This window comes from Ovis aries, chromosome 2 (genome assembly GCF_016772045.2).
Source record: "Ovis aries strain OAR_USU_Benz2616 breed Rambouillet chromosome 2, ARS-UI_Ramb_v3.0, whole genome shotgun sequence".
NCBI lineage: Eukaryota > Metazoa > Chordata > Mammalia > Artiodactyla > Bovidae > Ovis > Ovis aries.
The window spans coordinates 6,414,643-6,440,873 of NC_056055.1; the positions used below are offsets into that span (position 1 = coordinate 6,414,643).

Consider the following 26,231-nt stretch of genomic DNA (forward strand, 5'->3'; position numbering starts at 1 on the left):
GCAACTGGAATTCAAAATCAAGCAGTTGGTCTCCAGTCTGTGATCTTATGCAGCATGCAATATTTCCTCTTTCTGGAAGCACAAAGAGGGTGTTCCATGGGGGTCAAGGAAGTCTTCCTGAGTGAGGGATGGGGTTCAGTAGGACAGGCTATCGCAAACTCTGAAAAAGCAGCCCAATGATGCAGAGTTAGGAAACAACATTGTGTATGTGGAGGATCACCTAAAAATTTGATGAGATTTAACATAGAAAGGTGTGAAATAAGGTAAGGCAGAGGAGAAATGCAGATGACCGGCTGGTGAAATTAGTTTTCTTCCTGATGGGAATCAAGAGCCATTGAATGGTTTTTGGCAAAGAAATGGCAGGAGCACATTTACAAATTAGGCATATAATCTTGGTTGCCACTTGCAGGATGGCTGGAGGAAGGAAGCCTAGGGGCATGGATACCAGTTGGGGCTGCTAGGGAAGTCTCCATTTGCCCTTGGGATCCACTCTCCGTGCTTTCCCTCCCTGCTGTGTACCTTGGAGAGCCCACCTGTATGGAGCACCCTTGAGAGTCTGTGTGAGGTTGGCCCATATTTAGGCACTTGCAGATTAACTTTAGAAGGTAGGTGACCTTGGTGCTGAGTCATGACCTCCATGCTGGGTCATGCCTCGTCAGCAGTTGGGTTATTTTCCTGGATTATGCTACGTGAAGGTCACAGCAGCTGCCTGGCAGCCCCTTCCTACAGCTGTGGCTCTTTTAGGGTGTTATAACCCACCCTCCTTTTGCCCCCTCTGGCCTAGGATGGTAACAATGCTTTGCTTTTGCCAACTCTGGGGAGCTTCATCATTGTTTGACCTTTAACCTGCCTGTGACAATTAATTTGTCAACTTGACTGGGCTAAGGGATTTCCACAGAGCTGGCAAAACATTACTTCTGAGCTTGTCTCTGAGGGTGTTTCTAGGAGAGATTAGCATTTAAATAGTTGGACTAAGTAAGGGAGAAAGCCTTTGTGAGTGCAGGTGGGCCTCATCTAGTCCCCATCCTGGCTGAATAGAACCAAAAGATGGGGGAAGGCCTGGTTTGCGCTCTGCTTGAGCCAGGACGTCCATCTTCTCCTGCCCTCTGACATTACTGTCTTGGTTCTCAGGCCTTTAGCTCAGACTGGTGCTTGCACCTTTGACTCTCCTGGTTCTGAAGCCTTTGGGTTTCACTTGGAGCCATACCACTGGTTCTCCTGGGTCTTCAGCTGGAATGTGGTGCACGGTGGGGCTTCTTAGCCTCCATCATCACGTGAGCCAGCCCTTCACAATCAGTCTCTTTCTACGTGTTTGTTATGTTCTGTCGCTTCTGTTTCTGTGAGAACGCTAGTGTTGTGTTAGTCACTAAGTCGTGTCTGACTCTGTGACCTCCTGGACTGTAGCCCGCCAGGCTCCTCTGTTCACGGAATTCTCCAGGCAAGAATGCTGGAGTGGGTGCCCATTTCCCTTCTCCAGGAGATCTTCCCGACCCAGGGATCAAACCCCAGGTCTCCTGCATTCATAGGCGGATTCTTTACTGACTGAGGCACCAGGGAAGCCCAGAACACTTCCAAAGCCTTTGTAAGTGATCGCATTATTAAACACATCTCGATCAGCTTATGTGTCTTCTCTTTTCGGATGAGACCCTGACTGGCCCAGAGCCACTTGAAGCAGTCCACGGAGAGATGATAAAGGTTGGCAAGAAGGCAGCCACCGTAGAGGTGACAGTGTAAAGACTGACATTGTAGAGATGACAGTGAGGGGTGTGTATTTGAGGTCTGCTTCCCAAGTCCACTCAGCAGGACTTACTGCATAGAGGTGACTGCCCATGGAGGCTGGAACAGCTAATTGCAGGGGTGCGTGAAGTCAGTGTCCCTACCTTCCCCAGCTCCCTCTGCCTAGGCAGTGAGTTCATCCCACATAATGTCTGGCCCCCCCACCACCCCGCTCCCCAGTGAGGCAGAGACCATTTGCAAACTCATCAGAAGCGCTCTCTGGCCTTCTGCGAATAATCTGCCGGAGGGTCAGCTGATGCTGTGGAATCTGAAGGACCGGTTAGTTAGCCACTTGGGAGATGTTACCAAGATGGCTGGTGATCAGAAGAGCTGCTTATTTTCATAATGACCTTCAGGAATTAAATAAAAATACAATGAGTGCCATAGATTAGGAAGAACAAGCCAATTAAAACCACAACACGCCTTCGGGACTTTTTTATTTCTTTTCCAGGAGGCTGAAAGGCATCTGTGGCTGCTGAGACGGGATAGAGATCTTCCCAGAATCACTGATGAAGGCTGATCCTCTCGAATGGCTTTAGCGGGTGGTAGAGGGGATTTGAGCCTGTTGAATATTTCACGAGTTGCAGCCCATGTGGGGAGAACAGTGAAAGGTGAAGAGGCAATCCCTGGGTTTCTTTATGATTCCAATATAAAACTAAGCTCATTGGGCTTGGAGGGAGGCAGGCATTGGAGTCAGTCTACAGCCGGAAGGCATGGTGCACCATTCTCCTACTTTAATATCTGCTGTTTCATTTTATATTCATCATGTCAGCATAATCTGCCTTTATGGGAATCATCTTGGTTCCCGACCAAATGCGTTTAGTCCCCCTTTTGCTTTAAGTTTGATTGTGATATGACTTGAAGACTTCAATGAAATGTTTATATGGAGGGAGCAGGGGAAGAGGAGAGGGAAAATGCAATTGGAAAATCAATCAGCAGGGAATTTCAAGAACCAGCTTCGTGCACGCTACTGTTTCTTTGACCCGTTTTTAATGGACATAGGACTAGCTCTCAGATCAAGTCCACTCAGCAGATTCCCTACTGCATGCTAAAGACTATACTTTGTTGCCAAACATTCAATGCCCTTAACTGTGTCTGAACCACATTCCCAGCCTGACACTCTTCTGCCTGCCTCCTTGTGCATTTGGCTTCGTTGCCCTGAGACACCAGCCACCTAGCCCATCTCCCTGCCTCTTCCTGTCCTTCAAGGACTACCAAGATACCCATCCTCTGCAACGCTCCTGTCACTACGTTTTGAAGATGTTCTTGGTCTCAAAGCTAGGAGAGTCCCGTCCCACGATCAAGTTCCCAATGGACCTTTACTTTCTTTTTAATTTCCTTGTGAGACTGAACACGACCTTCATCATCTTATTATGATATGTGTATGAGTGTGTGTATATGTATGTGTGTTCATCAGCAGCAATCTGATTTTTATTGAGCTCTTATATATGCTCAAGTACTTGAAAATATGACAGGAATAAGACATACGAGGTTCCAGGCATTCTGGAGAGATAAGTATTAAATGCATGTTGAAGAAAACACATGGAATAAATTTCTAATAGTGATAAGTTCCATGGAAAGTGTGTGTAAAGGTGATATAGTGGAGAGTGGATGTATATGGAGAGCAGTAATTTATTATCTTTTTTAAAACATTGAAGTATAGTAGATTTACTGTGTAGTGTTAGTTCGAGGTCTACAGCATAGCGATTCAGTTTTATACACTTATTTTCAGATTCTTTTCTCTTATGGGAATACCAGACCACCTAACCTCCCTCTTGAGAAATCTGTATGCAGGTCAGGAAGCAACAGTTAGAACTGGACATGGAACAACAGACTGGTTCCAAATAGGAAGAGGAGTACGTCAAGGCTGTATATTGTCACCCTGCTTATTTAACTTATATACAGAGTACATCATGAGAAACACTGGACTGGAAGAAATACAAGCTGGAATCAAGATTGCTGGGAGAAATATCAATAACCTCAGATATGCAGATGACACCACCCTTATGGCAGAAAGTGAAGAGGAGCTAAAAAGCCTCTTGATGAAAGTGAAAGAGGAGAGTGAAAAAGTTGGCTTAAAGCTCAACATTCAGAAAATGAAGATCATGGCATCTGGTCCCATCACATCATGGGAAATCGATGGGGAAACAGTGGAAACAGAGTCAGACTTTATTTTTTTGGGCTCCAAAATCACTGCAGATGGTGACTGCAGCCATGAAATTAAAAGACACTTACTCCTTGGAAGAAAAGTTATGACCAACCTAGATAGCATATTCAAAAGCAGAGACATTACTTTGCCAACTAAGGTCCGTCTAGGCTATGGTTTTTCCTGTGGTCATGTATGAATGTCAGAGTTGGACTGTGAAGAAAGCTGAGCGCCGAAGAATTGATGCTTTTGAACTGTGGTGTTGGAGAAGACTCTTGAGAGCCCCTTGGACTGGAAGGAGATCCAACCAGACCATTCTGAAGGAGATCAGCCCTGGGATTTCTTTTGGAAGGAATGATGCTCAAGCTGAAACTCCAGTACTTTGGCCACCTCATGGGAAGAGTTGACTCATTGGAAAAGACTCTGATGCTGGGAGGGATTGAGGGCAGGAGTAGAAGGGGACGACAGAGGATGAGATGGCTGAATGGCATCACTGACTCGATGGACGTGAGTCTGAGTGAACTCTGGGAATTGGTGATGGACAGGGAGGCCTGGCGTGCTGCGATTCATGGGGTCGCAAAGAGCCGGACAAGACTGAGCGACTGAACTGAACTTTCCCTTAGAGGTTATTACAAACCGCTGAGGATAGTTCCCTGTGCTATACAGTAGGTCCTTGTTATTTATCTTTTTGTGTGTATAGTAGTGTGTGTGTGTTAATCCCAAACTCCTAATTTATCCCTCCCCTCACTTTTCCCCTTTGGTAACCATAAGTTTGTTTTCTATATCTGTGGATCTCCTTCTGTCTTATTTAAAAAGTTCATTTGTAGCTTTTTTTATATTCCACATATAAGTGATATATGATATTTGCCTTTGTCTGACTTAGTATGATCTCTAGGTTTATCCATATTTTTGCCCATGGCATTATTTTCTTCTTTAAATGGCTGAGTGATATCCCGTTGTGTATATATACACCACATCTTCCTTATATATTGATGGGCATTTATGTTGCTTCCGTGTCTTGGCTTTTGTGAACAGTGCTGCTAGGAATATAGGGGTGCATGGATGTTCTCAAATTGCAGGTTTGTAGAGGAGTACTTTAGGTAAGGGGCTTCCCTGGTAGCTCAGCTGGTTAAGAATCCCCCTGCAGTGTGGGCGATGTGGGTTCAGTCCCTGGGTTGGGAAGATGCCCTGGTGAAGGGGATGGCTGCCTACTCCCGTGTTCTGGCCTGGAGACTCCCATGGACAGTCCACGGGGTCGCAGAGAGTAAGAGCCCCGTGGCCTCTCTGAGTAGGTGCTGGCTGGGAAGAAGGCCGCTTCCGAGGTTTGGGTGGAGAGTTCCAGAGAGACATGACAGAAAGCACATATGCACTACGGAAGAGGAACAGTAGTAAGTCCTGCGGGCTGGCGAGCATGCTGAGGGAATGATGTAGGCGGTGCTGCAGGATACTGCGCGGTTCCCGGGCCACATTTAAAGGAGGATGTGCGCATGCGTGGGCAGCGACGTAGGGCGGCGTCAGAATTCCTGCTGTGAAAGGACTGTGAGTCTCCTGAAGGCAGACCTGTGCCTCATTTCACTCCAGATTCTAGGCTGCTAAGGCGCCTGCCATCGAGCAGGTCCTCAGTAAGGCGTGTCGAATGACTAAGCAAAAATCATGGGAATAAATGAACACGAGAACGGTGAGACCTTCTGCTTCCGCTAAGGCAGCTTTCCCTCTGAGGTTTCATGCCCCTTGTCCCCGCCCAACAGCAGTTTGTTTTTTTTTCTTCTTCTTCTTCTTCTTTGCAGTAGCGTTCGGCTGGAGCCATTCTCTGTGATTCAATATTTACTGTGTTTCACGCACTGTTATTATCATTTAACGTTTGCTGTCTGCTGACTGTGCAGTCATCGCCGTAGCAAACAAAGAGCTCAATCTAGTTTTGGTCCTTGGGCTAATTTAGTCAAGGAAAAGGAAGGTGCTGTAAGAACAACGGGCACAGTAGAAATTGACCTGGACTGGGGAGTCCACTGGGTCCGGCTGGGTACCAGTTCACCAGTGACCTTAAACAAGTGCCTAAGCCCGTGTGACCCTCTGTGTTCTAGTCTGAACACGGAGATGGCAAGCTGCTTTAGTGATGGGCTTTCAGGCACGGGCCAGAGGAGCCCCAGGAGTAAGAGGCGCAGATTTAGCAAGCCTCCCCCAACCGTCTCTGCCTCCTTCTGTACCTGGCTGTGTCAGCCCAATGTGGCTGCCCCAGGGGCTCTCTGCTTGTGCCATTTCAGGGACTCTGAGCACAGTAAGTGCCCGCCCAGCCAACAGCATGCACATCCCTCTTTCTTGAGCTGCTTAATGAGAGACAACAATTTCCAGAGGCAAAGCTCAGTCCCTGGGTTCCCTGGACATCTGGTTCTGGCTCTGATGCACCGAGAGAAAAATGAGCAAGGCACCAAGCAAGGCCATTCACCATCGTGTCTTCACGTTGCCCTGGCCCAGCTGGCCGGCTGCCAGGGGAGCTGCTGCCAAGTCCGCAGGTGCTGAGGCTGGCGGCTGGGGAGATACCTGCCTCATAGACGAGGCACTGTGCCGCCAGTCCGCTCCCCGGGGCTGCAAGGTGAGCTCTGGGGTCCTTCGGTTCTCAGTTCTAGGAGCCGACACGCTCCTGGGACCACCTCCAGCTCTTCTCCACTCTGAGTGCAGCAAGGGAACCCCAGGCAGGTTTTCCCTTGGATGAGTAACTCACCCTGTATCAGCTGCTTTGCCCTTGCTTTGGGATGAGGTAGGAGGCTCTTGGTTTAGAGCGGATGAGTGAGGTGAGCTGACTCAGGCTGTGGCAGGATTCCTCTGGCTTCTGGTTGAGAATAGACAGGCCAGGGTGGAAGAAGAGAGTCAGGAGTCCTTTGCAGGACTTCCCCGGTGGTCCAGTTGAGCATCTGTGTGCCAGTGCAGGGGACACCGGTTCGATCCTTGGTCCTGGAAGATCCCCCATGTTGTGGGGCAACTATGTCCTTGCGCCACAACTGCTGAAGCACGTGTGCTCTAGAGCCCGTGGTCTGCAGCAAGAGAAGCCGCTTCAGTAAGGAACCTGTGCCCCACAATGTGAGAGTGAACCCAGCTTCCCGCAATTGGAGAAAGCCCACGCACAGCAACATAGCCCCAGTGTAGCCAAAAATAAATATATAAATAAGCAAAGTTATTATTATTTTTTTTTTTAAAAGAAGAAGCCTTTGCAGTAAGCCAGGCAAGATAGGAGGGTGTCTTGGCTCAGGTGGTGCAGAAGAGGAGCTGGGAAGTGTTGCGTTTCAGGTGCCTTTTGAAAGATTTCCTGATGGGCTGGATGAGGAGTGGGAGAGAAAGCAGGCAATCAAGAATGTCTCAAGTATTTATTTATTTATTTTTTAAGCAGCTGAAGGGTGAATTAGATCCTGTCCCTATTAATAATAATAATGATAATAAATATTAATAGCTAACTTTTTATAGCACTTATTAAGTGGCAGATGCTCTTCCCCTGACTTTTGATTGTGAACCTGAAGGAGTTAGAGTCTATTGGCGGGGGGGCGGGGCGGGGGGGGGGAGGACGATGCAGAAATAAATCAGTAGCGTTTGGTGAACGGATATCATTGTCTCATTGCTTCAAGGTGACTGCTTTTAGTTCAGTGTGAGCAAACATGATGGGGCCTGGGGAGAGCTGGCTAGATAAGAAGGTCTAACATGTCTTCTTCGTCAGTCCTCCTCAAGTGTGTGTTGAACAGGACGCCTCTGGGGACTAGGGGAATGCATTCTCTCGGTCTCTCCATACTGTGGTCCAGAGGTCCAAGTCTCGTGCACTATTAAGCCTCGTACGCTACTTGTCTATGGATGGATCGATTGCTTCTGTTTCCTACAGTAACTGATTTGAAGAAAGATCTGGTAATTCTCCAAGAACCCCATCACCCTCCCCCTCTATTCACAGGACATGCTGATTGGCCTTGTTCTTCAAAATATTTTCAGGGACATCTCCCTTTAGTAGACAGCACGATGGAAGGCCTGTAGATGCCAATGAAAGAACGCTTTTGGTACCATATGTCCTTGCCCTTCTTATCAAGAAGCTATGTTGGTACAATTACACTGAATGGAAGTACTGCTAAAGTGATATTTCTCAAGCATCTTCAGAGGGAAAAACATCATAGAAGCGAGAGTTAGGAAGTTCAAGTTAGGTGACTCTACAATTGACTAGAAAGTCCTAACTTCCCATTGGCTATATGAGATCAGTGGAGTGGGGAAGTGGGTTTTCGAGTATTTTTCAGCCATGAAAATCTTTGTGCCAGTGCTTCCTTGTTTGAGAGTACTATCTAGGCGACATGAGGAGGGGAGTGAAGCTGCTCTGGGTGCAGCAGGAGGGATGGTTCAGAACAGCCCACTCGCCAAGCTCCTTTCCCGTAGAGGACGATCCTGAGCCCCTCAGCTGGGCCAGATGTTCTTTTGGGCCTTCCCAGCTCTGAGGTTCTGCATTTCTGCCATGAGCATTTCCAGCTGAGCTTCTAAAGAGTTCACACTCTGAGCTCCCCCGCTTCCCATTAAGGTCCTTCCTTCGCCTGCTTATAGTTCCATGGTCTCAGAAGGACGTACGCACCTTCTTCACCTCTTGCTTAGCTTGTTTCCACCTTTGGAGTGGAATGAGTTCCGCTATCATGCATGGTGCTATTGAAGGGGCACTGGGCAGACCTGGGTTCAAATCCTGATTCTGCCACTCTTGTTCTGGGATAACCTTGCTACAAGCTGACTGGCCTGTAAATGGAAGTGACAATCTCTGGCTCATGGAATTTTTTTTTTAACTTTTCCCTTTATATCGGCGTATAGTCAATTAACCATGTTGTGATAGTTTCAGGTGCAAAGCAGAGTGACTCTGGCTCATAGATTTGATGCTGGGAAAGACATCCAGCGCAGGGTAGATGCCTTTGGAGCTCCCGAATGTGTGTGGCTCCTCTCCTGCCTGGCATGCCGAGGCCAGGCCCACCACTCACCCAGTGCCTTGCCTCTTGTCTTGCAGAGATGTCAGGCACAGCTGCGGACATCTCGCTGGTCCACTGGCGGCAGCAGTGGCTGGAGAACGGCACCCTGTACTTCCACGTGTCCATGAGCAGCTCTGGGCAGCTGGCCCAGGCCACTGCCCCCACCCTCCAGGAGCCCTCGGAGATCGTAGAGGAGCAGATGCATATTCTCCACATTTCTGTGATGGTGAGTGAGCGGGAACCCAGGAGGGGGCTTCAGGGAGTTGGGGGGGCGGTGATGGGGAGGTTAAGGTGGGGAGACCATGGCTGGAGGCAAGGCATTGCCAGCAGGTGGAGGGAAGGAGCTGGCTAAGTACGAGAGGTCAGAATGACGAACAGAAGGTCAGATGGAGTCTGCGGTGTCACTTGGGCTGATGTATACTCGTCCATCATCTGTCAGCTGTGACAAGCTAATTGTGCTTCAGAGGAGAAAATAAAGGGTCTCAAGCTCCTTGGCCTTTTGGCCGACATCTCTGGGAATAGCTGTTTAACATCTGCCACGTGCTCAGCCTGCCTGGCTGAGGGCTGAGGGCTGAGGTTCAGTGCTCCAGCGCAACTGGCCTTTCCAAGAATGACTGAGCAAACAAAACTGGAGTGGGGCTGCCCTTTCCCAAGCACCCTTGATGTGTTTTAACCCTCACAGTACCCTCTTCAGTGTAGACCCTGAATGGTGGCCCCCGGAGCTGAACTCTGCATCGCCAGGGCTATTACATACCATCCCCCCTGCCCTGCCCCATTACCCTCACTTACATTTGTGAATACTGAGTCAGAGAGCAGAGAAAATTACCCAAAGTCACATAGCTAGGAAGAGATGGAGCTGCTCTTGGGTATTTGAACCCAAGTGTGGTGTGTCTGGCCAAAAAAACTCAACTATTCTCTACACTCCCTTTTTCAATGTAAGAATTTATTAACCATGTGTCAAGCTCTGCACCGGGGGCAGTCATGGGCATTATTTCATTGCATTCTCACCAAGAAGTCAGGCTTGCCACCTCCATGTTAGAGATGAAGTTACGGACACAGAGAAGTGAAGTGGCCTCCCATCTCTGTTGGCCTCAGGATCTGGAACTCTGAGGCTGCTGCCTCTTATAAGAAGGATGCCAGGGCAGAAATCACTGGAATGGTAAGTCTGTGATGTATGTAGACTCACATTAACGATGGATTTGAAAAGCTGCAATTAATGGCTTTGTACAGTAAATTGAAAAAAAGAATCAAAGTGAAGAATGTACAGGGTCTGATTGGCTCCAGAAAACATCAGATAATAGCTACAGCTGAACTCAGTCTGGTGCCTTTCACTCCTCAGTCCCCTCTTACATTGTTTTCTCCTTTTTACCTTTAGCACAGATGCACGAGTGTAGGAAATGTGATTCCTAGCCTATGTGTAAGGAAGGTAGGGCTCAGGGAGGTGAAGCGATTGGCCTAAGGTCACTTGGCAGAATGGGGCTATGAGCCAGCCCTTCCTTTCTGCCTTTCGTTTAGTCTTCAATAGTACTTAGCAAGAACCTGCGATGGAGCGGAGCTGGCCTTTCGGCCTCTGTGCTCTGGGCCCCTCTTCAACCCTTACTGTGTGTGAGACATTCTCATTAGGGCTGAGTAAGAGCTTGGAAGTTTTCTCTTTTTGGAAAAACACGCACATACCCCAGCCAGACAGCCATGTTAAATTTGGACCTAACGCATACTCATCACGTGGAGGAGCAAATCAAGGCCTTTGTGTTATTCATGGAATGAGTGTGATAGACTTTTCTCATTTTTATATTTAGCGAGTGTTGCAGCCACATGCCAAGCCAAGTGGGTGCCTGCATGCTGACTCTGGGTTGCAAGTTTGTAGGCACCTCTTGGGGTGCTTGCTGAGTACTTCATGCAGCCTGGGGTGCCACCTGATGTGAAGAAGACTGACTGGACAGGGTGTGACTCTTCTTTGAATATCTGGGAGTAAGACTTGGTTTGGATTCACATTTATTAAGCATTTTGTGTTTCAGCATAGCATTTACTCACCTATGTCTTCCCATAACCCAGGGACTTTGACAGAATTATACCAATGATAATACTAGTCCTGCGTGGACTTTCTCTGCTTCCACACCCAATGTTAATGATACTAAATAAGACCTCTCCCCAAGGACTTGTCAGTGATCCTCAGTTTTTTTTTTTTTTTTCCTGCTCAGTGAGTTCAGCTTGGAAAGAATTCACCAAGACCCAAAATGTCTCTTGAATTTCTCTGTAATCCAGGATGTGGCTGGTGGAGTAGGTTGTGCAGAGGTTGGCGCTCTCCAGACCCTCCCTGCCTGCTAGCTGGGGTGGCCTAGGCCGTCCACCCTGTGGTCCCATCGGTTCTTTCCCCCTTCAGGGCTCCAATATTTTGATCTTTCCCATCCTCACCTTAGCCCTCAGCAGACAGAGTCACATCCAGGAACACAGTGGCCTCTTTGGCGTCCACTGATGGCAGCCCAGCCTCTCAGGGCGGGGATGTCCTTAGAGACCCCTGCCCTGTATCTAGAGGGAGGTGACATGCATTCGTACCTGAGCTCCAGTGCCTGGGTGTAAAGTTCCACTCTGCCACGGAACACTCTGGGTGATGTTGGGCAACGTATTTAACCCTTCTGCCCCCTGTTTTGTCATCTATAAAAATAAGGGTTATGCTCATACTGTGTAACAGAGCACTTGTGTCAGAGGAGCCTGGCATGTTAGGGCATTAGCTTTTATTATTTGGTACACTTTTATTATCTGCGCTTCCCAGGTGGTGCTCGTGGTAAAGAGCCTGCCTGTCAATGCAGGAGACCTAAGAGACTCGGGTTCGATGCCTGAGTCGGGAAGATCCCCCTGGAGGAGGGCATGGCAACCCACTCCAGTGTTCTTGAGTGGAGAATCCCCATGGACTGTGGCCCACCAGGCTACAGTCGTAGAGTTGGACACAACTAAAGCAACTTAGCACACGCACACGCACGTTTATTATGGAGGCAAGCTGGTATATCATACCCATTCATTTTGCAGATGGATAAACTGAGGATAAACTGCAGATACAAGCTAGGACTCCCCATCCAGGCATCTCAGACTCTGTGGCCCAAATTCTGTCCTTGCCATTCCGGCCACAGATAATTCAGCAAAAACAAAAAACAGTGCTTGCTTCTCCCCACTCCCACCTTCCCCATCTTTTTAATTTAAAAAGGTTTTTTTAATAAAATGTAAGAATCCTAAACGTTTAAAATGGCATTCATGGGACTTCCCTGATAGTCAGTCAAGTGGTTAAGACACGCTGCTTCCAGAAGGGGGCCTGCATTAGACTCCCCATGCCCCAGCTAAGATTTCTGCTGGAACTAAGGATATCACATTCCTCAAAGAAGATGGAAGACCCATAGGCTGCAACTAAAACCCAGCACAGCTTAATAAATAAATGAGTGAATGAGTGACTGAATAAATAAATAAAAATGGCATTCCTGGTGGCTGGGTTCTGCCCTCCCATTTCACGGATGAAAAATTTGAGACTAAGTGAGTTCCTTTGACTTGTCGAAGGCTGGAAGTGAAAAGTGAAAGTTAGTTACTTAGTCATGTCCAACTCTTTATGACCCCATGGACTGTAGCCCACCAAGCTCGTCTGTGGAATTCTCCAGGCAAGAGTATTGGAGTGGGTTGCCATTTTCTTCTCCAGGGATCTTCCCCCCCCCGGCCCCGCCCCACCCCGCCCCACCCCAGGGATGGAACCCAGGTCTCCCGCTGGCTAATAAGAAAGCTCTGTTAGGGCCAGGATTTTCCAAGACTCCAAACTCATGTCACAGGGCTGCTGAGGACACTGTGGCTCTCCCTCTGTCAAACTCTGCATCGTCATTGTCTCCAGTGAAGACCTGAGATGGTTTAGGAGAAGACCCAACCATCCAGTCACATCTCAGGGAAATCTGGCGGTCCAGGCCAGTGTTTTTCATCCACTTACTTTGGCATAAATATCCTGCCCACCCATGGAGAGCAACCAGCTCCAGCTCAGTCACTGGAACCTGCGACAATCCATGCCTGCTGGAGTGGAACCAGCATGCCCTTTCCGGCTTGTTGAGCGTCTGCTTTATCCCAGGAGGTTGCATCATCTGACTATTAATATCCCAAGGGTCAGGCAACAAGGAGGTACTTGGTGGACGCCTGGGCGAGAGTAGGGGGTCATTCATCTAGTCTGCGGCTTTAGCTTCAGCTACCCTGAGCAGTCACGTGCCTGCCTCAGTCGTGCAGGGGTGATGATGGATGCAGAGAACAGAGCAGAGGTTTGGAAGACACTGTCTTTCTTGCTTCCTGCTTCCTGATGGTTTTACTCTGGGGACTCCCCTCTCCTCTTTGAGCCTCAGTTTCTTTATAAAACAACTGATCCTACCAGTCTCACAGGATGAATGAGAACAGCCTGAGAAACATATATAAATAGTACCCAATATCCTGACACATCATAGGCACACAGTAATAGTGGTTACTACTATTACAGTTGCAACAGTGTTTAAAATACTCTAACGTAGGACAAGAGATGTTGGATTTCGTCTTGTTTTTTTTTCCTGCTATCTTGCTATCTGATCTAGAGAAATATTCACAATACCTGGCATTTATTGATAACTTACAACATGCCAGGTAGTGTTTGATTTACATGCATTATTAAATTTAATCCTCACAATATATCCTCAGGTGGACACTGTTATTATGTTTATTTCACAGATGTGGACCCTGAACTGTTAATACTTATCAATAGCTACCAGTGTGAGCTGGTCAGGGTTAAATGGCAAAGCCAATATTTTGTTCTTAGAGGTGGGTCCTCTGCCCTTAATCTGTAGACCATCATTTCTCTTCTCTCTGGATTAGTTGTTGACTTAAAGTACAAAATACTATGAACAAATTCATGCATAGACCCCCACCTTATTTGGAATCTATGAACATGTTATTAAGAAGGGTTGTGACTTGGGTGTCAATGCCAAGGTTAAACAGTTATCTCTTTATGGATTTGGCCACATCAAACTCATCATCTGTAAAACTCTAATTCTTAGATTTTTTTTTTCCCAAAGTACTGAATAAGGTCATATATGCAAAGGTTCTGCATAATAAAACTAATGGCTACGCTCACTGAGGGCTTGTAAAGGACCCAACTTTCAAAGTTTGATGTCAAGCGCAATGTAGTAACACAAGCATCATTCATTGAATTGTTCTGGCCCCTCTGTAAGATAGGGCTGTCCCCTGTGGCTCAGCAGGTAAAGAATCCACCTGCAATGAGGGACACCTGGGTTCACTCCCTGGCCTGGGAAGATCCCCTGGAGGCTATCCACTCCAGTATTCTGGCCTGAAGAATTCCATGGATTGTATAGTCCAGGGGGTCGCAAAGAGTCAGACACGACTGAGCGACTTTCGTGTTCACTTTCTATAAGATGGGCACTGCTCTTGTCCCTCATTTACAGATGAGGAACCAAGGAGTCAGTGAGATTTTGTAACTTGCTGAACTTTACCTCACCAGTGAGCACCAGTGCTGGAATCCCAACTTGTCTGCAGAGATTAATTAGAATCTTTGCCCTTGCCACGATTCGGTGTGGTTTAGGGCCTGAGATTCAGTAAGTGCTTACAAAGTGATACCTTGTATTAACTTGTTAGCTGTAGAGACCACAGTAATGAATATCGTTGCCAAAATGTTTTGAGCAAAGGGATGAAGGAAATGTTTGATTTGATGTGTGAAAAGGAAGATGTTTGAGGACATGTTTCTTTCAAAGGGACTGGCCCACAGAAAATGCCAGAGATTTGTACTGGTGGGCACTGGTGGTGGTGGGGGGTGTGGTTACAGAGGACCAACCTTCAAAGTGTTTGAGTTCTCCAGCAATGGAGGGGACTGTGTCATAGGTAGTGAGTTCCTTGACTCTGGGGGTATGCAAGCAAAGGCTTGAAGCCCTATCTGTCAGGATTTTGAGAGAAATAGTGGTTAAGTTAGAAGACTATTGTAGTTCCTTCAAACTTAGAAGATCTATGATTCTGTGTAATAATAATCATAGGAAAATACTTTGAGGATTAGAAACTGCCACATAAATCTAAGAAATTATTACCATGCTCAATCAGTAGCTTTGTTTAAAGGATCTGTGTGATATGGGGATCATACTTTTTAAAGCTTTCTGTGAAAAAATGGCTTGTGATCATTTCCCCAACTGTTGTGTTTATTCACTCACAGCATATGATGTATTCTTTAGTCCATTGATTTACTCATTCAATCATGCAGTGCTTTCCTTACCCACTAAACCCAACAATGAAAATCCTATCTGCTAGAAAAATGGGAAAAAAAAGAAAAAAGGCTTTAACAAAATCAACCATAGGCTCAGAACAAGCCAGCTCTGCAATTAGACTGTTAAAGGAGGACCTTACACTTTAGGTTGTATTCCTGAAAAACCAGTTCTCTAAACAACTAAGTTTAGAAGGTTCTAAGTTAGACTTGAAATATTGTGTCTACTTTTGGGGATCATATGTTAAGAGAAACAATAACTAACTAGAAAATTTATGAGAAAATAATCAAGACAGCAAGGGATCTTATCATAATGCTAACAAGCACTTTTATAATGCTTGGTTAGTGTTAAGGTCAGGCTTCCCTGATAGCTCAGTTGGTAAAGAATCTGCCTGCAATGCAGGAGACCCCAGGTCGATTCCTGGGTCAGGGCGATCTGCTGGAGGAGGGATAGGCTGCCCACTCCAGAATCCTGGCCTAGAGAATTGAGAGGACTGTATTAGCCCATGGGGTTGCAAAGAGTTGGACACGACTGAGCAACTTTCACTTCACTTCAGTGTTATGGTCATTGCCAGATTAACTCACTTAATCCTATGATAATCCTAATTCAGTAGGTGTCATTACTCCTGTTACACTTTTGAGAAAATGTAGGTGTAAAGAATGTAACTGCCCTGCAAGGACTGTAGACCTGGGACCCCAAGGACTCTAGCTGACTTACTGGCCTTGGGACTTGGGCACGTTCCTTCTCTCTGCTTCTTCTGTGTAGTCATCGACAGTGGGGTGAGGATGGAAGTACCTGCCCGAGGGTGCTGCGTGAGGATCAGCCTAGGTGATGCACGTGGAGCACCTGTGCTGGAGCCTGACATATAGTCGGCCTGTCATCCGTGTGTAGACTCTGCTGCTTATAAGCATGTATTTCCTATGGCTGCTATCACTGTGTATCATAGCCTGAGGGACTTAAACAACTGAAATGTGTTGCCTCACTGTCTTGGAGGATAGAGCTGTGAGATCAAGGTGTGGGCAGATCACGATGAGGGTATGCTCCAGACCTCTCCCCTGACTTTTTGTCAAGGCACCTGGGCTGGTGGCAGGATGACTCTATTCTTCATGGTATTCCCCCTGGTAGAAGTCTGTCTCCATGTCCAGATTTTCTTTTTTTCTCCCCTTTTTTAATTGTTTAAATTGTGAAAGTATGATAACATATTTATAGGAGACTTAAAAAATACAGAACAAAGTTATATATAGTTCCACTGTGTATTACAATTATTTAAGCAGATAAGTTAAGATCTTTTAGTTGGAATTTCCATATCAAACTCTCAAAAATTAGCAGACTGAATATGCAGAGAAGTAGAATGTTATTGTAGACCTCAAAAGCACCATGAACCAATTCAGTGTAATTAAGCAAATTTTCTCCTTTTTATAAGGATACAGGTTATATTGGATTGAGGTCCACCTAATGACATCATCATAACTTGATTATGTATGTAAATATCCAATATCCATATAAGGTCACGTTTTGAGGTACTGGGGATTTAGAGTCCAACATGTTTTTTGGTGGTGGGAGGGGGAGGCGGGGAGCACAATTCAACTAACCACGATAAGCATTATTGCTGTGTTATTTACATGGTAACTCAGCTGGTAAAGAGTCCACCTGTAATGCGAGAAACCTGGGTTGGGAAGATCCCCTGGGGGAGGACATGGCAACCCACTCCAGTATTCTGGCCTGGAGAATTCCATGGACTCTATAGTCCATGGGGTCGCAAAGAGTCGGACGTGACTGAGCGACTTTCACTTTATTTAATATTAATGAAGGATGCACAGGTCAACCAGCATGGGAGAACGCAAAGCCTTCCAGAGTGCAGGCAGAGGAGAAGGGGAGACATCTCGACTAAGAGAGAGATTTTTTTAAAGATGTCAGGAAATCTAGCAGTTGGAAAGTCATGTGATACACAAAGCACCAAGAACCCTGGCCGGGGATTCGGCTGTCCCAGCGCTGTCGCTTGCATGCTCCGTGGCCTTGCGCCGGTCGCATTCTCTTCTCAGCCTTATTATCCCGTCTACAAGTTGAGATCCTCAAGCTTCTATATGTTGCCAAGACAAGATGAAGTTTGGAAGTACAAACATGTCAAGTACGTTTTTATATGTGTACTATGCCTCATGAATCACATTTTTCCCCAGAAAACATTTTTCTTGAAATTTAAAAAATCAGAAATCCTTTTGTTGTTGTTGTTGTTGTGTTTTAAAATGTAAATCACATGCACCTTGAAGTTTGGCCATGACTTGCCTCAACAACAAAGATTCACCAAAAGCCTGCAGGATCTCTGGCTAGGCTTATGGGAAGGTTAGGAGAATAAGGCATGGCTTCCATCCTGAAGGAAATACGGTTTGTCTCCCACAGCGTGCAGGGCTGCAGAGCAGGAAAGTAGTCTGAGCAGAAGGTGTTGTCAGTACGTCTGGTTTCAAGTTTAGACTGTGCCTCATGCCAGCTGTAGAGATTTGGATAAACCTTCACCTCTGAACTTCTTGTTAGGACACTTGCAAAATGGAAAGAGAGTTAAAATTGTCTCACTGAACTGAGATCATGCACAGGAAAGCGCTTGGCTAGGTCTTTCCGCAAAGCTATAGTACTGTACAGTTTGGTTGGAGTATCAGAGCTAGAGACACCTTAGCCCTTGTGGCTTCCAATTCTTGAGATGTCAGTGTTTGCTTACTTTTTCTACGAACAGATCATCCTGAGTCTCAGTGAGTGACCAACAGTGCCCTATTTCTCATGCACGTTATATGTCAGCAGCTGCCGTTGCGGTGGCTTAGATCTTCTGTCTTCTCATTCTGCAACTATGGCTGAAGGGGAGCCCTAGCTTGAGACGTTTGGTTTTCATGGCAGAGGGAATGAATGGGAGAGCAGGCAGATATCTATTCTGGCTCTTGAAACAAATGCTTAGATATGTGTTCTCACATTCTGTGGTCCAGAGCACGTCCTGTGGCCATGCCCGAGGCCAGTGGCAGGGGTGTGCAGGCCTATATGGAGAACGGGCATGTGGACAATTATAAACAGCAATGGGAGCTACCCCAACCTTCATCTTACAGATGGAGAAAAATGAGGCCAGAAAATGGACATTTTCCATCCATCAACTCCATTTGTCTGAGCCGACAGTCAAGCCCAGATGCAGAAGGTTGACGTGGCCTCCCTGAGATTCATCTAAAACACGGGGCCTGGAGTCAAAAATAAAGGCAGGACGAGAACATGCATAAGGAAAAAGATCTGCACAATGTGAGAGAGATGGAGGAGAGATACACAGATCAAAACAAAACAAAAAAACCACCACAGACATTCACCAGTATTTATTGAGTGACTATTGTGTACCAGATGTATAGAAGCTACCAGCAGTGGAGAGAAATGAAACAGAAAAAGGGAGCCAAGGGCAATGGGGGAGATGTAGAAAAAGAAAGGGAAATTGGCAAGAACAGACAGAAAAGGACTTAGCAGTGAAAGCACAGGCAGGGAAGGAGGAAATGGCAGAGAGAGGTAAACAGGGAAGGAGAAATAGGAGAGTGAGCAGGACCAAATGGAATCCAGTCCCCAGAAAGAGCCATGGAGTGTGGACTGAGGGGGTGAACAAGGAGCACTCGGAGTGAGGAGGAGGCCGAGGAGGCAGTCTGGAAGATGAGGGCCACTCCCAGCAGAGACGGGGAGGGTCTGAGCGGGGCTCCTGGGCCAGCAGCTCTGAGAAGAGGCGGCAGAGGTGAAGCAGGGTGGGGTTGCAGCGCCATGTCCTGGAAGTGAGGCGCAGGAAGATCCAGATCCTTTAGAGCGGCAGTGTGGGGAGAGGCCAGATGGGCTGGCAGAAAAACTCTAGGAGAATGTCCTGTCCACGGCTACTTGCTTTTTCTTCCAGCCTCTTGTCCCCATTTCCTTCAAGAACCTGGGGCTAAGGACTTCCCTGGTGGCCTGGTGGTTAAGATTTCATCTTTCAACATGGGGATGTGGGTTCAGTCCTTGGTTTGGGAACTAGGATCCCACATGCCTTGGGGCCACTAAGCCCAGTGCCACAACTAGAGATCCCATGCACCACAACAAGAGAAGGCTCAGTGCCACAGTGCACACCCAGCACAGCCAGAAAACGAAACAGGGCCGAGCCTGGGGCTTTTGGCTTTCGTGTCTTAAAGAGGCTTGTGCAGGCTTCCTAATGGGAAGGATGGGCTGTGGAGAAAACTGCTTCTTGCTTTTGGTGTGTTCTCGTGACAGGGAATGAATGAATGGAGTGTGTGCATGGATGGGGTGCGTTGTTCCCACTGTTTACTCCCCTCCCCGCATGCCTTGAGTCCATCTGCAGTAAAAATCAAGGTGGGCTTAGCTTTTGGTTCACTGGCCCTTATACCTTTCTCTCCAGTTAATTCCTCCCTCTCCCCATCTTCAGAAGCCAGCTTGGTCTGGTGGAAGCAAGCAATATATGTTTGGAGGCAGACAGGTGTGGATTCAAATCTTTCCTGTATTGCCGTTTGACCTTAGACATATTGCTGAATTTCTGTGATTCTTACTTTCTCCTGAATTTCCAGGGAGGCTGTGGATCGCTCATTCATGGAACTCATGGGAGAAATAAATGATAAAATACACATGGGATGTCTTAGAATGGTGCTCTGAGAAGATACCTTTCTTTTGCCTTCTAAAAATTCCTTCCGATTCACCATTTTCATACCATTCACGGGGTCCTCAAGGCAAGAACGCTGCTGAAGTGGTTTGCCATTCCCTCCCCACTGGACCATGTTTTGTCAAAACTCTCCACCATGGACCATCCATCTTGGTTGGTCCTGCATGGCATGGTCCAGAGTTTCACTGAGTTACACAAGGCTGTGATCCATGTGATCATTTTGGTTTGTTTTCTGTGATTGTGGTTTTCAGTCCGTCTGCCCTCTGATGCCTGAGGATAAGAGGCTTGTGCAAGCTTCCTGATGGGAAGGACTGGCTGTGGGGAAAACTGGGTCTTGCTCCGGCGGGCAGGGCCTTGCTCAGCAAATCTTAAATCCAGCTTTCTGCTGATGGGTGGGGTTGTGCCCCCTCCCTGTAGTTTGGCCAGAGGCGGCCCAGTCCTGGGGTCTTCAGTCTCTTATGTTAGGGCTATGGTAGGACTAATCGTGACCTCCTCCATGGGGACACCGCACCACTCAGGGCTGCCGCTGCCAGTGCCCCTGACCCTGGGCAGGCCATTGGGATTGGCCTTGGAAAGCATCCTTTGAACCAGGTTGAGTAGGAGTTATTAAGAATATCGACTCCAAAATACTGATATAAATAATTGACTGAGTAACTAAATGGGATAGAAGAGAGAGCTCTGTCTTACAGTGGGATTCTAATTAATAAATGTAGAAGGAAAGAAGGAACTAGAAAATCACCATTAGACAGTCACCACTGTAATAATTACCGCCGCCAAGATCCACCGATGTATACTAAAATTAATGGGTGAAACCTCAAGAAGCAGCAAGATATTTGCAGTCTCAAAGAATTAACACCCCCTCCTGGATATGTATTAATTACAAAAAGAAACTAGTGACTTTACAGTGGAATAATCTGGCAGATACCACTTGCATTGGTTGCCTAGGGCTGCTATGACAAATAACCAAACACCGCAGGGCTTAGAACAACAGAAAACTGATGCTTTTACAGTTTTGGAGACCAGAAGTCCAAAATCGAGGTGACATCCCGGCTGCATGCTCTCCGGGGCTCTAGGGGATAATCCAGTCCTTGCTGCTTCTAGGTTATGGTGGCTCCTTGCCTCCCTGGCTTGTGGCAACGCAACTCCAATTTCTTCTTTCATCTGCATCTCACCTTCCCTTCTGTGTCTCTCATAAGGACAGTGTCAGTGGATTGAGGATTCACCTGGATCATTCGAACGATGTCCCCCTTTCAAGATCCCTAACTTAATTACAGCTGTAAAAATAAGGTCACACTCACAGATTCTCGGCATTAGGATGTAGATATATCTTTGTGGGTTTCCACCCACTACATCACCTTAACCAAGTGACCCAAGTTAGCATCACTAGGAGTAAGGCATATCAACAACCCGAATCTCCTGCTAGGATGGATTGAAAAGGGCACAGAGACATTTCTCTGCCTTCCTTGTCAAAAATGGCATAACGTGATTCTCAGCAGGAGAAAAGAGCTTCCCTGGTGGCTCAGCCAATGCAGGAGACTCGGGTTGTGTCCTGATCTGGGAAGATTCCCGCATGCTGCTGAACAGCTAACCCCATGCACCACAAGTATGGGCTTCCCCGGTGGTGCTGATGGTAAGGAATCTGCCTGCCCATGCAGGAGATGCAAGAGACGAGGGTTCAACCCCTGTATCAGGAGGGTCCCCGGGAGCAGAAAATGGCAACCTGTTCTAGTATTCTTGCCAGGAAGATTCCAGGGACAGAGGAGCCTGGCAGGCTACAGTCCATGGAGTTGCACAGTCGGACAAGACTGAGCACAGGACGTGAGGGGCATGGCACAGGACGGCTGAGCAGCACTCTCCACAGGTGTTAGGGTCAGGAAAGACAGGGGAGACCGAGGGCTTGCTGTAAATAAGAGAAGACTATGGACGGAGGAGCCTGGGGGGCTGCAGTCCATGGGGTCGCTAAGAGTCGGATACGACTGAGCGACTTCACTTTCACTTTTCACTTTCATGCATTGGAGAAGGAAATGGCAACCTACTCCAGTGTTCTTGCCTGGAGAATCCCAGGGATGGAGGAGACTGGTGGGCTGCCGTCTATGGGGTCGCACAGAGTCAGACACGACTGAAGCGACTTAGCAGCATCAGCAGGGAGACTCAAAAAAAGTGATAATAATGCTAGGACTTCCCTGCCGGTCAAGTGGTTGAGACTCAGTGCTTCCAATGCAGGGGATGCGAGTTCAATCCCTTGTTGAAGAACTAAAATTCCACATGCTATGTGACTCGGCCAAAAAATTTAAAAAAAAATTTTTTTTTTTTTAAAATAATGCCATTTAGGATCCTGGATTAGACCCTAGGCCAAAAAGAGAACATTGGTGGAAAACCTAGTGAAGTCTAAATATAGTGTATAGTTTAGTGATGAGGTGCGATCATCATTAGCTTCCAGGTTTTGATCATTCTACAGCTGTCCATCTGTATCCATGGGAGACTGGTTATAGGACCCTCCCATAGAAACCAAAATTCATGGATGCCCAACTTCTTTAGATAAAATGATAACAGTGAAGTTGGTGCTCTGTGCCCATGGGCTCTGCATTCGCGGATTGAGCCATCAGAGGATTGGTTGAGTCCATGAATGCAGGACCTGCAGATAAAGAGGACCAGCTATATTTTGTTATGAGAAATGTTACCTTTAGGGGGAACCGAGTAAAGACTCTACAGGCACTCTCTGTACTAACTTTGCAACTTCTCACGAGTCTATAATGTGTTGTTATTTAGTCCCTAAATCATGTTGGAACTCCTGAGACTCCATGGAATGAAGCTTACCCGCCTCTTCCGTCCATGGGATTTCTCAGGCAAGACCACTGGAGCGGGCTGGCATTTTCTTCTCCAGGGGATCTTCCCGACCCAGGGACCAAATCCACGTCTCCCGCTTGGCAGGTGGATTCATTACCACTGAGCCACCTGGAAGCTGGTCTGTAATGATTTCAATATAAAAGAGCTAAGAGTATTGCTTCTGGAACAGGACCGCCTGGGTTAGATCCTGGTCTTAGCACTGAACTCTCAGTGTGACACTGGTTAAGTTACTTTCCCCGTGCCTCAGTTTCACCTTCTGTAAAATATGATATTATAGGTTTTACCTCCTGGAATTAATTAAATGAAGTCACATGTGTAAACTCCACAGATGTTGTATCATCAGTTTCATTAATACTGCTGCTGTTCTGGTTTCTGTTTCACCCGTGATAAAACCAAAGTCTCGACGGTGAAGGTCACTCTCTTCTGATATCACACAGCCAGTGCCTGAGCCCAAAATTAAACTTAAATTTCTGATTCCAAGTGATCACTCTCCTCTGTAACATTGGGTTGCCCAGAAAGTTCTTTTGGGTTTTTCCATAAGATGGTACAAAAACCCAAAGTTAACTTTTTGGCCAACCCAATATTTCTTCTTTTACAGAAGCGAGGATGGGTAAGGATGTTTCAGGGGCCCATCGCCATAGTCATTTAATTAATACCTGACTCTGTATTGTTAAGGCAGGACTGACCTTGGACTGTGGAGGAAAGTAACACCTTTCAAAGTGATGAAATCACATATTTCTGACTTAGGTTCCCCGCCCCCCGCCAAAAAAAAAAAAAAACCAGCTCTTTTAAAACTCCTCTAGTCCAACTCCTTCATTTTAGAGTGAAAAAAATACAGAAACTAAGTCTGTAGGTCTCAAAGAGGGACTTGGTGAAAGTCATGTGACAGGTCAGTGACAGAGCTGGCCTTTCCATCTACAGACAGATCTCTGACTCTGTGTGTGCGTGCGTGCGTGTGCTGGCCTTTCCATCTACAGATAGATCTCTGACTGTGAGTGTGAGTGTGTGTGTGTGTGTGTGTGCGTGCGTGTGTGTGTGTCTGTCGCCTCTGCTGCACCACACTTTCTAAACCTCCCCCAGCTGTGGTCTGAACTCAGCAGACGACCCCTCATTCCGTGCCGTGGGAGCCGTAAACACACAGGTTCGGCACAACCATATTTCGCTTCACTGTGGTAATCATCCTGCCTGCAGATCCACCAATACCAGTCAAACAATTACCCAATTCAAACTTCTGCTGCTGATGTTCCCCAGCTCAAGGGCGTCTTTAATAGCAAAATAATACTTGTTTTTTCTTCCTTCCCTCTCTGTTTTTTCCTAATCTCTCCCCGATGAGACATAACATTAATTACAGTAGTTAACAGAAATTCTGTCTCTGTTACTGCCTGCCACCTTCTCCATCTTGCCTTCTGCCTCCAGAATTTCTCTCCTGAATGAAGGGAGGGGAGTCTATGCAGATGAGTGATTGTCTGTATTTACCTTTTTTCTGCCCACCTCCTTGGTGCTGAATCTTAAGTCAGGCAGAATCAATATTCTCATGGGGGGAGGGGGCGCGTGCGGGAGTGTGAATGTGTGTGTCTGTTGTGTGTGTGTGCCTGCTTCGTAATCTAGCTGTCATTTTGAGCTAATTGTGTTGTTTCCTCTTGTGTGGAAGGAAATCTTATCTGTTTTGGATTAAAATTCAATGAAGGTCACAGCGGCTGGAAAACTTAGCAGGCTGCTGCAATTAATGTTCATTTGGCTTTGATAAGTTGGAACATTCCCCTCAATAGGACTGGAGTGGATTTCAGAGGCAATAATTCTTCCATTAACCCAATGATTCCGCCTGTGATGGAGGACCTTGTCCTGCCTTTGTTTGTCATCTGTCACTTCGAGGAGCTGGGCATATGTTGGAGATGATTTATCATGATTGCAGTGCCTGCGTGTATCAAAGCATTTAAAACCACAAATTATTTTTGCCCCCCTGTAAATTGCTTGATTAAACAAAATGTGAGGTTGGAATTAGGTAGAAAATTTTTTTGTGCCTTTGTTTCCACCCCTGGGTTTCCACAGTTATGGGGTTTTTGCAAGTTCCTTTCAAGTGTTGGGCGAAAATGAAATTGTACAGGAATAATACCGAGCACTTACTATACGCCAGAGATTATGCTTGGAGCTTTACACGCATTATTTTACTTAATTGTTAAAAGAATTCTGTAGGGTAGTTTGTATCACATGGGAAGAGGCTGAAATCCATAGATGATAAGATTTTCATCCAATATAAGCAATGTAAAGTTGGAAACCAAGTGTCTTGATTCTAAAGCCCTTGCTTTACCACTCTATGCATTAGAAATTTTCTTAATTCCTTGTATTATTAAGGTCTGTTGTTTACTTTTGGCACTTTACTAGATGTGGAGCCAGATCTCTTTTCTCCATCAGAATTCCCTTGGTTGTTTGTTTAAAAGGCAGTTTCCTGGGTCCTGCCCCAGACCTACCAGATCTGAACACCTAGTGTGGAGTTCCGGGAATTTGCATGATGACAAGTTCTGCCCCTAATGTTGGCTGATAGCAGAGGTGAAGAATCACTAACCCGCAGCTCATTGAGACCAGCAGTGGGACAACCACAGCCGCGGCTCCTTAGTTTTTAAAATTATAATTTAGCTCTCACAAATCCCTTCCATGCAGGCATTGTTATCGCCATCTTACACATTGAAATGTTGGGGTACATCAAATTTAGTGGGCTTGTTCAAGGTCACACAGCTGGAGGGAGGCCAAGCTGGGGTCTAGACCCTGCATCTGCCTCCCTGCTTGTAAAGCCCTTTGCTAGCATCCCCATCTCACCCTCCTCTGCCCTTGACCCTCTGTGCCCCAGCCCTCCCTTCCTGCTCTCAAATTCTGCAGGGGCATGAGCCAGAGCGGCTCTGGGCTTTCCCCACGGGCCCCCTCTTCAGCTCCTTTTTTATTACAGTCCTTATGTGTCTTGATGTTCCCCTAATGAAGCGTCTAGAGGCCTGCCCTGTCTCGGCCTCCCTTAATAGGGAGTGAAATATGTTGGTGTCTGTGCCTGGGGCTTTGTTGAGATGGTGCACGGAGCCCCTGGAGGAGACGTGGAGGAGATCCCCTTCCCTTCATTGCAGATAGTCTCAGGTAAAGGAAGCTCACCTGCAGGGCAGGTCGGTGCCATCACAGTAATTGCGGCGGCGTGGCTGAGAGGTGAGGGCGATCAGTTGGACCTCTGTCTGTCGGGCTTTTGCTAGCTGTGTGATCCTGGGCTTGCTACTTGCCCTCTCTGAGCCTGCTGCTAAGTCGCTTCAGTCGTGTCCGACTCTGTGCAACCCCATAGATCGCAGCCCACTAGGCTCCTCTGTCTCTGGGATTCTCCAGGCAAGAATACTGGAGTGGGTTGCCATTTCCTTCTCCAATGCATGAAAGTGAAAAGTGAAAGTGAAGTCACTCAGTCGTATCTGACTCTTAGCGACCCCGTGGACTGCAGCCTACCAGGCTCCTCCATCCATGGGATATTCCAGGCAAGAGTACTGGAGTGGGGTGCCATTGACTCTCCATCTCTGAGCCTAGATCGCTTCAAATGGGAGAAAGGCATAACAACTGTATCTCCTCTAATAAAA

The 26,231-nt window shown here is 46.9% G+C and overlaps 1 protein-coding gene across 3 annotated transcripts in view; it reads left to right on the top strand.

The window, feature by feature from the left end:
- ASTN2 (astrotactin 2) overlaps positions 1 to 26,231 on the top strand; it is a 1,032,871-nt gene that overhangs the window by 142,237 nt on the left and 864,403 nt on the right. For all 3 annotated transcript variants that reach the window (XM_042242803.2, XM_027964073.3, XM_060410801.1), the window contains exon 2: positions 8,928 to 9,115. In XM_042242803.2, the coding sequence (XP_042098737.1) occupies positions 8,928 to 9,115 (188 nt within the window). The remainder of the gene's footprint in view (positions 1 to 8,927; positions 9,116 to 26,231) is intronic.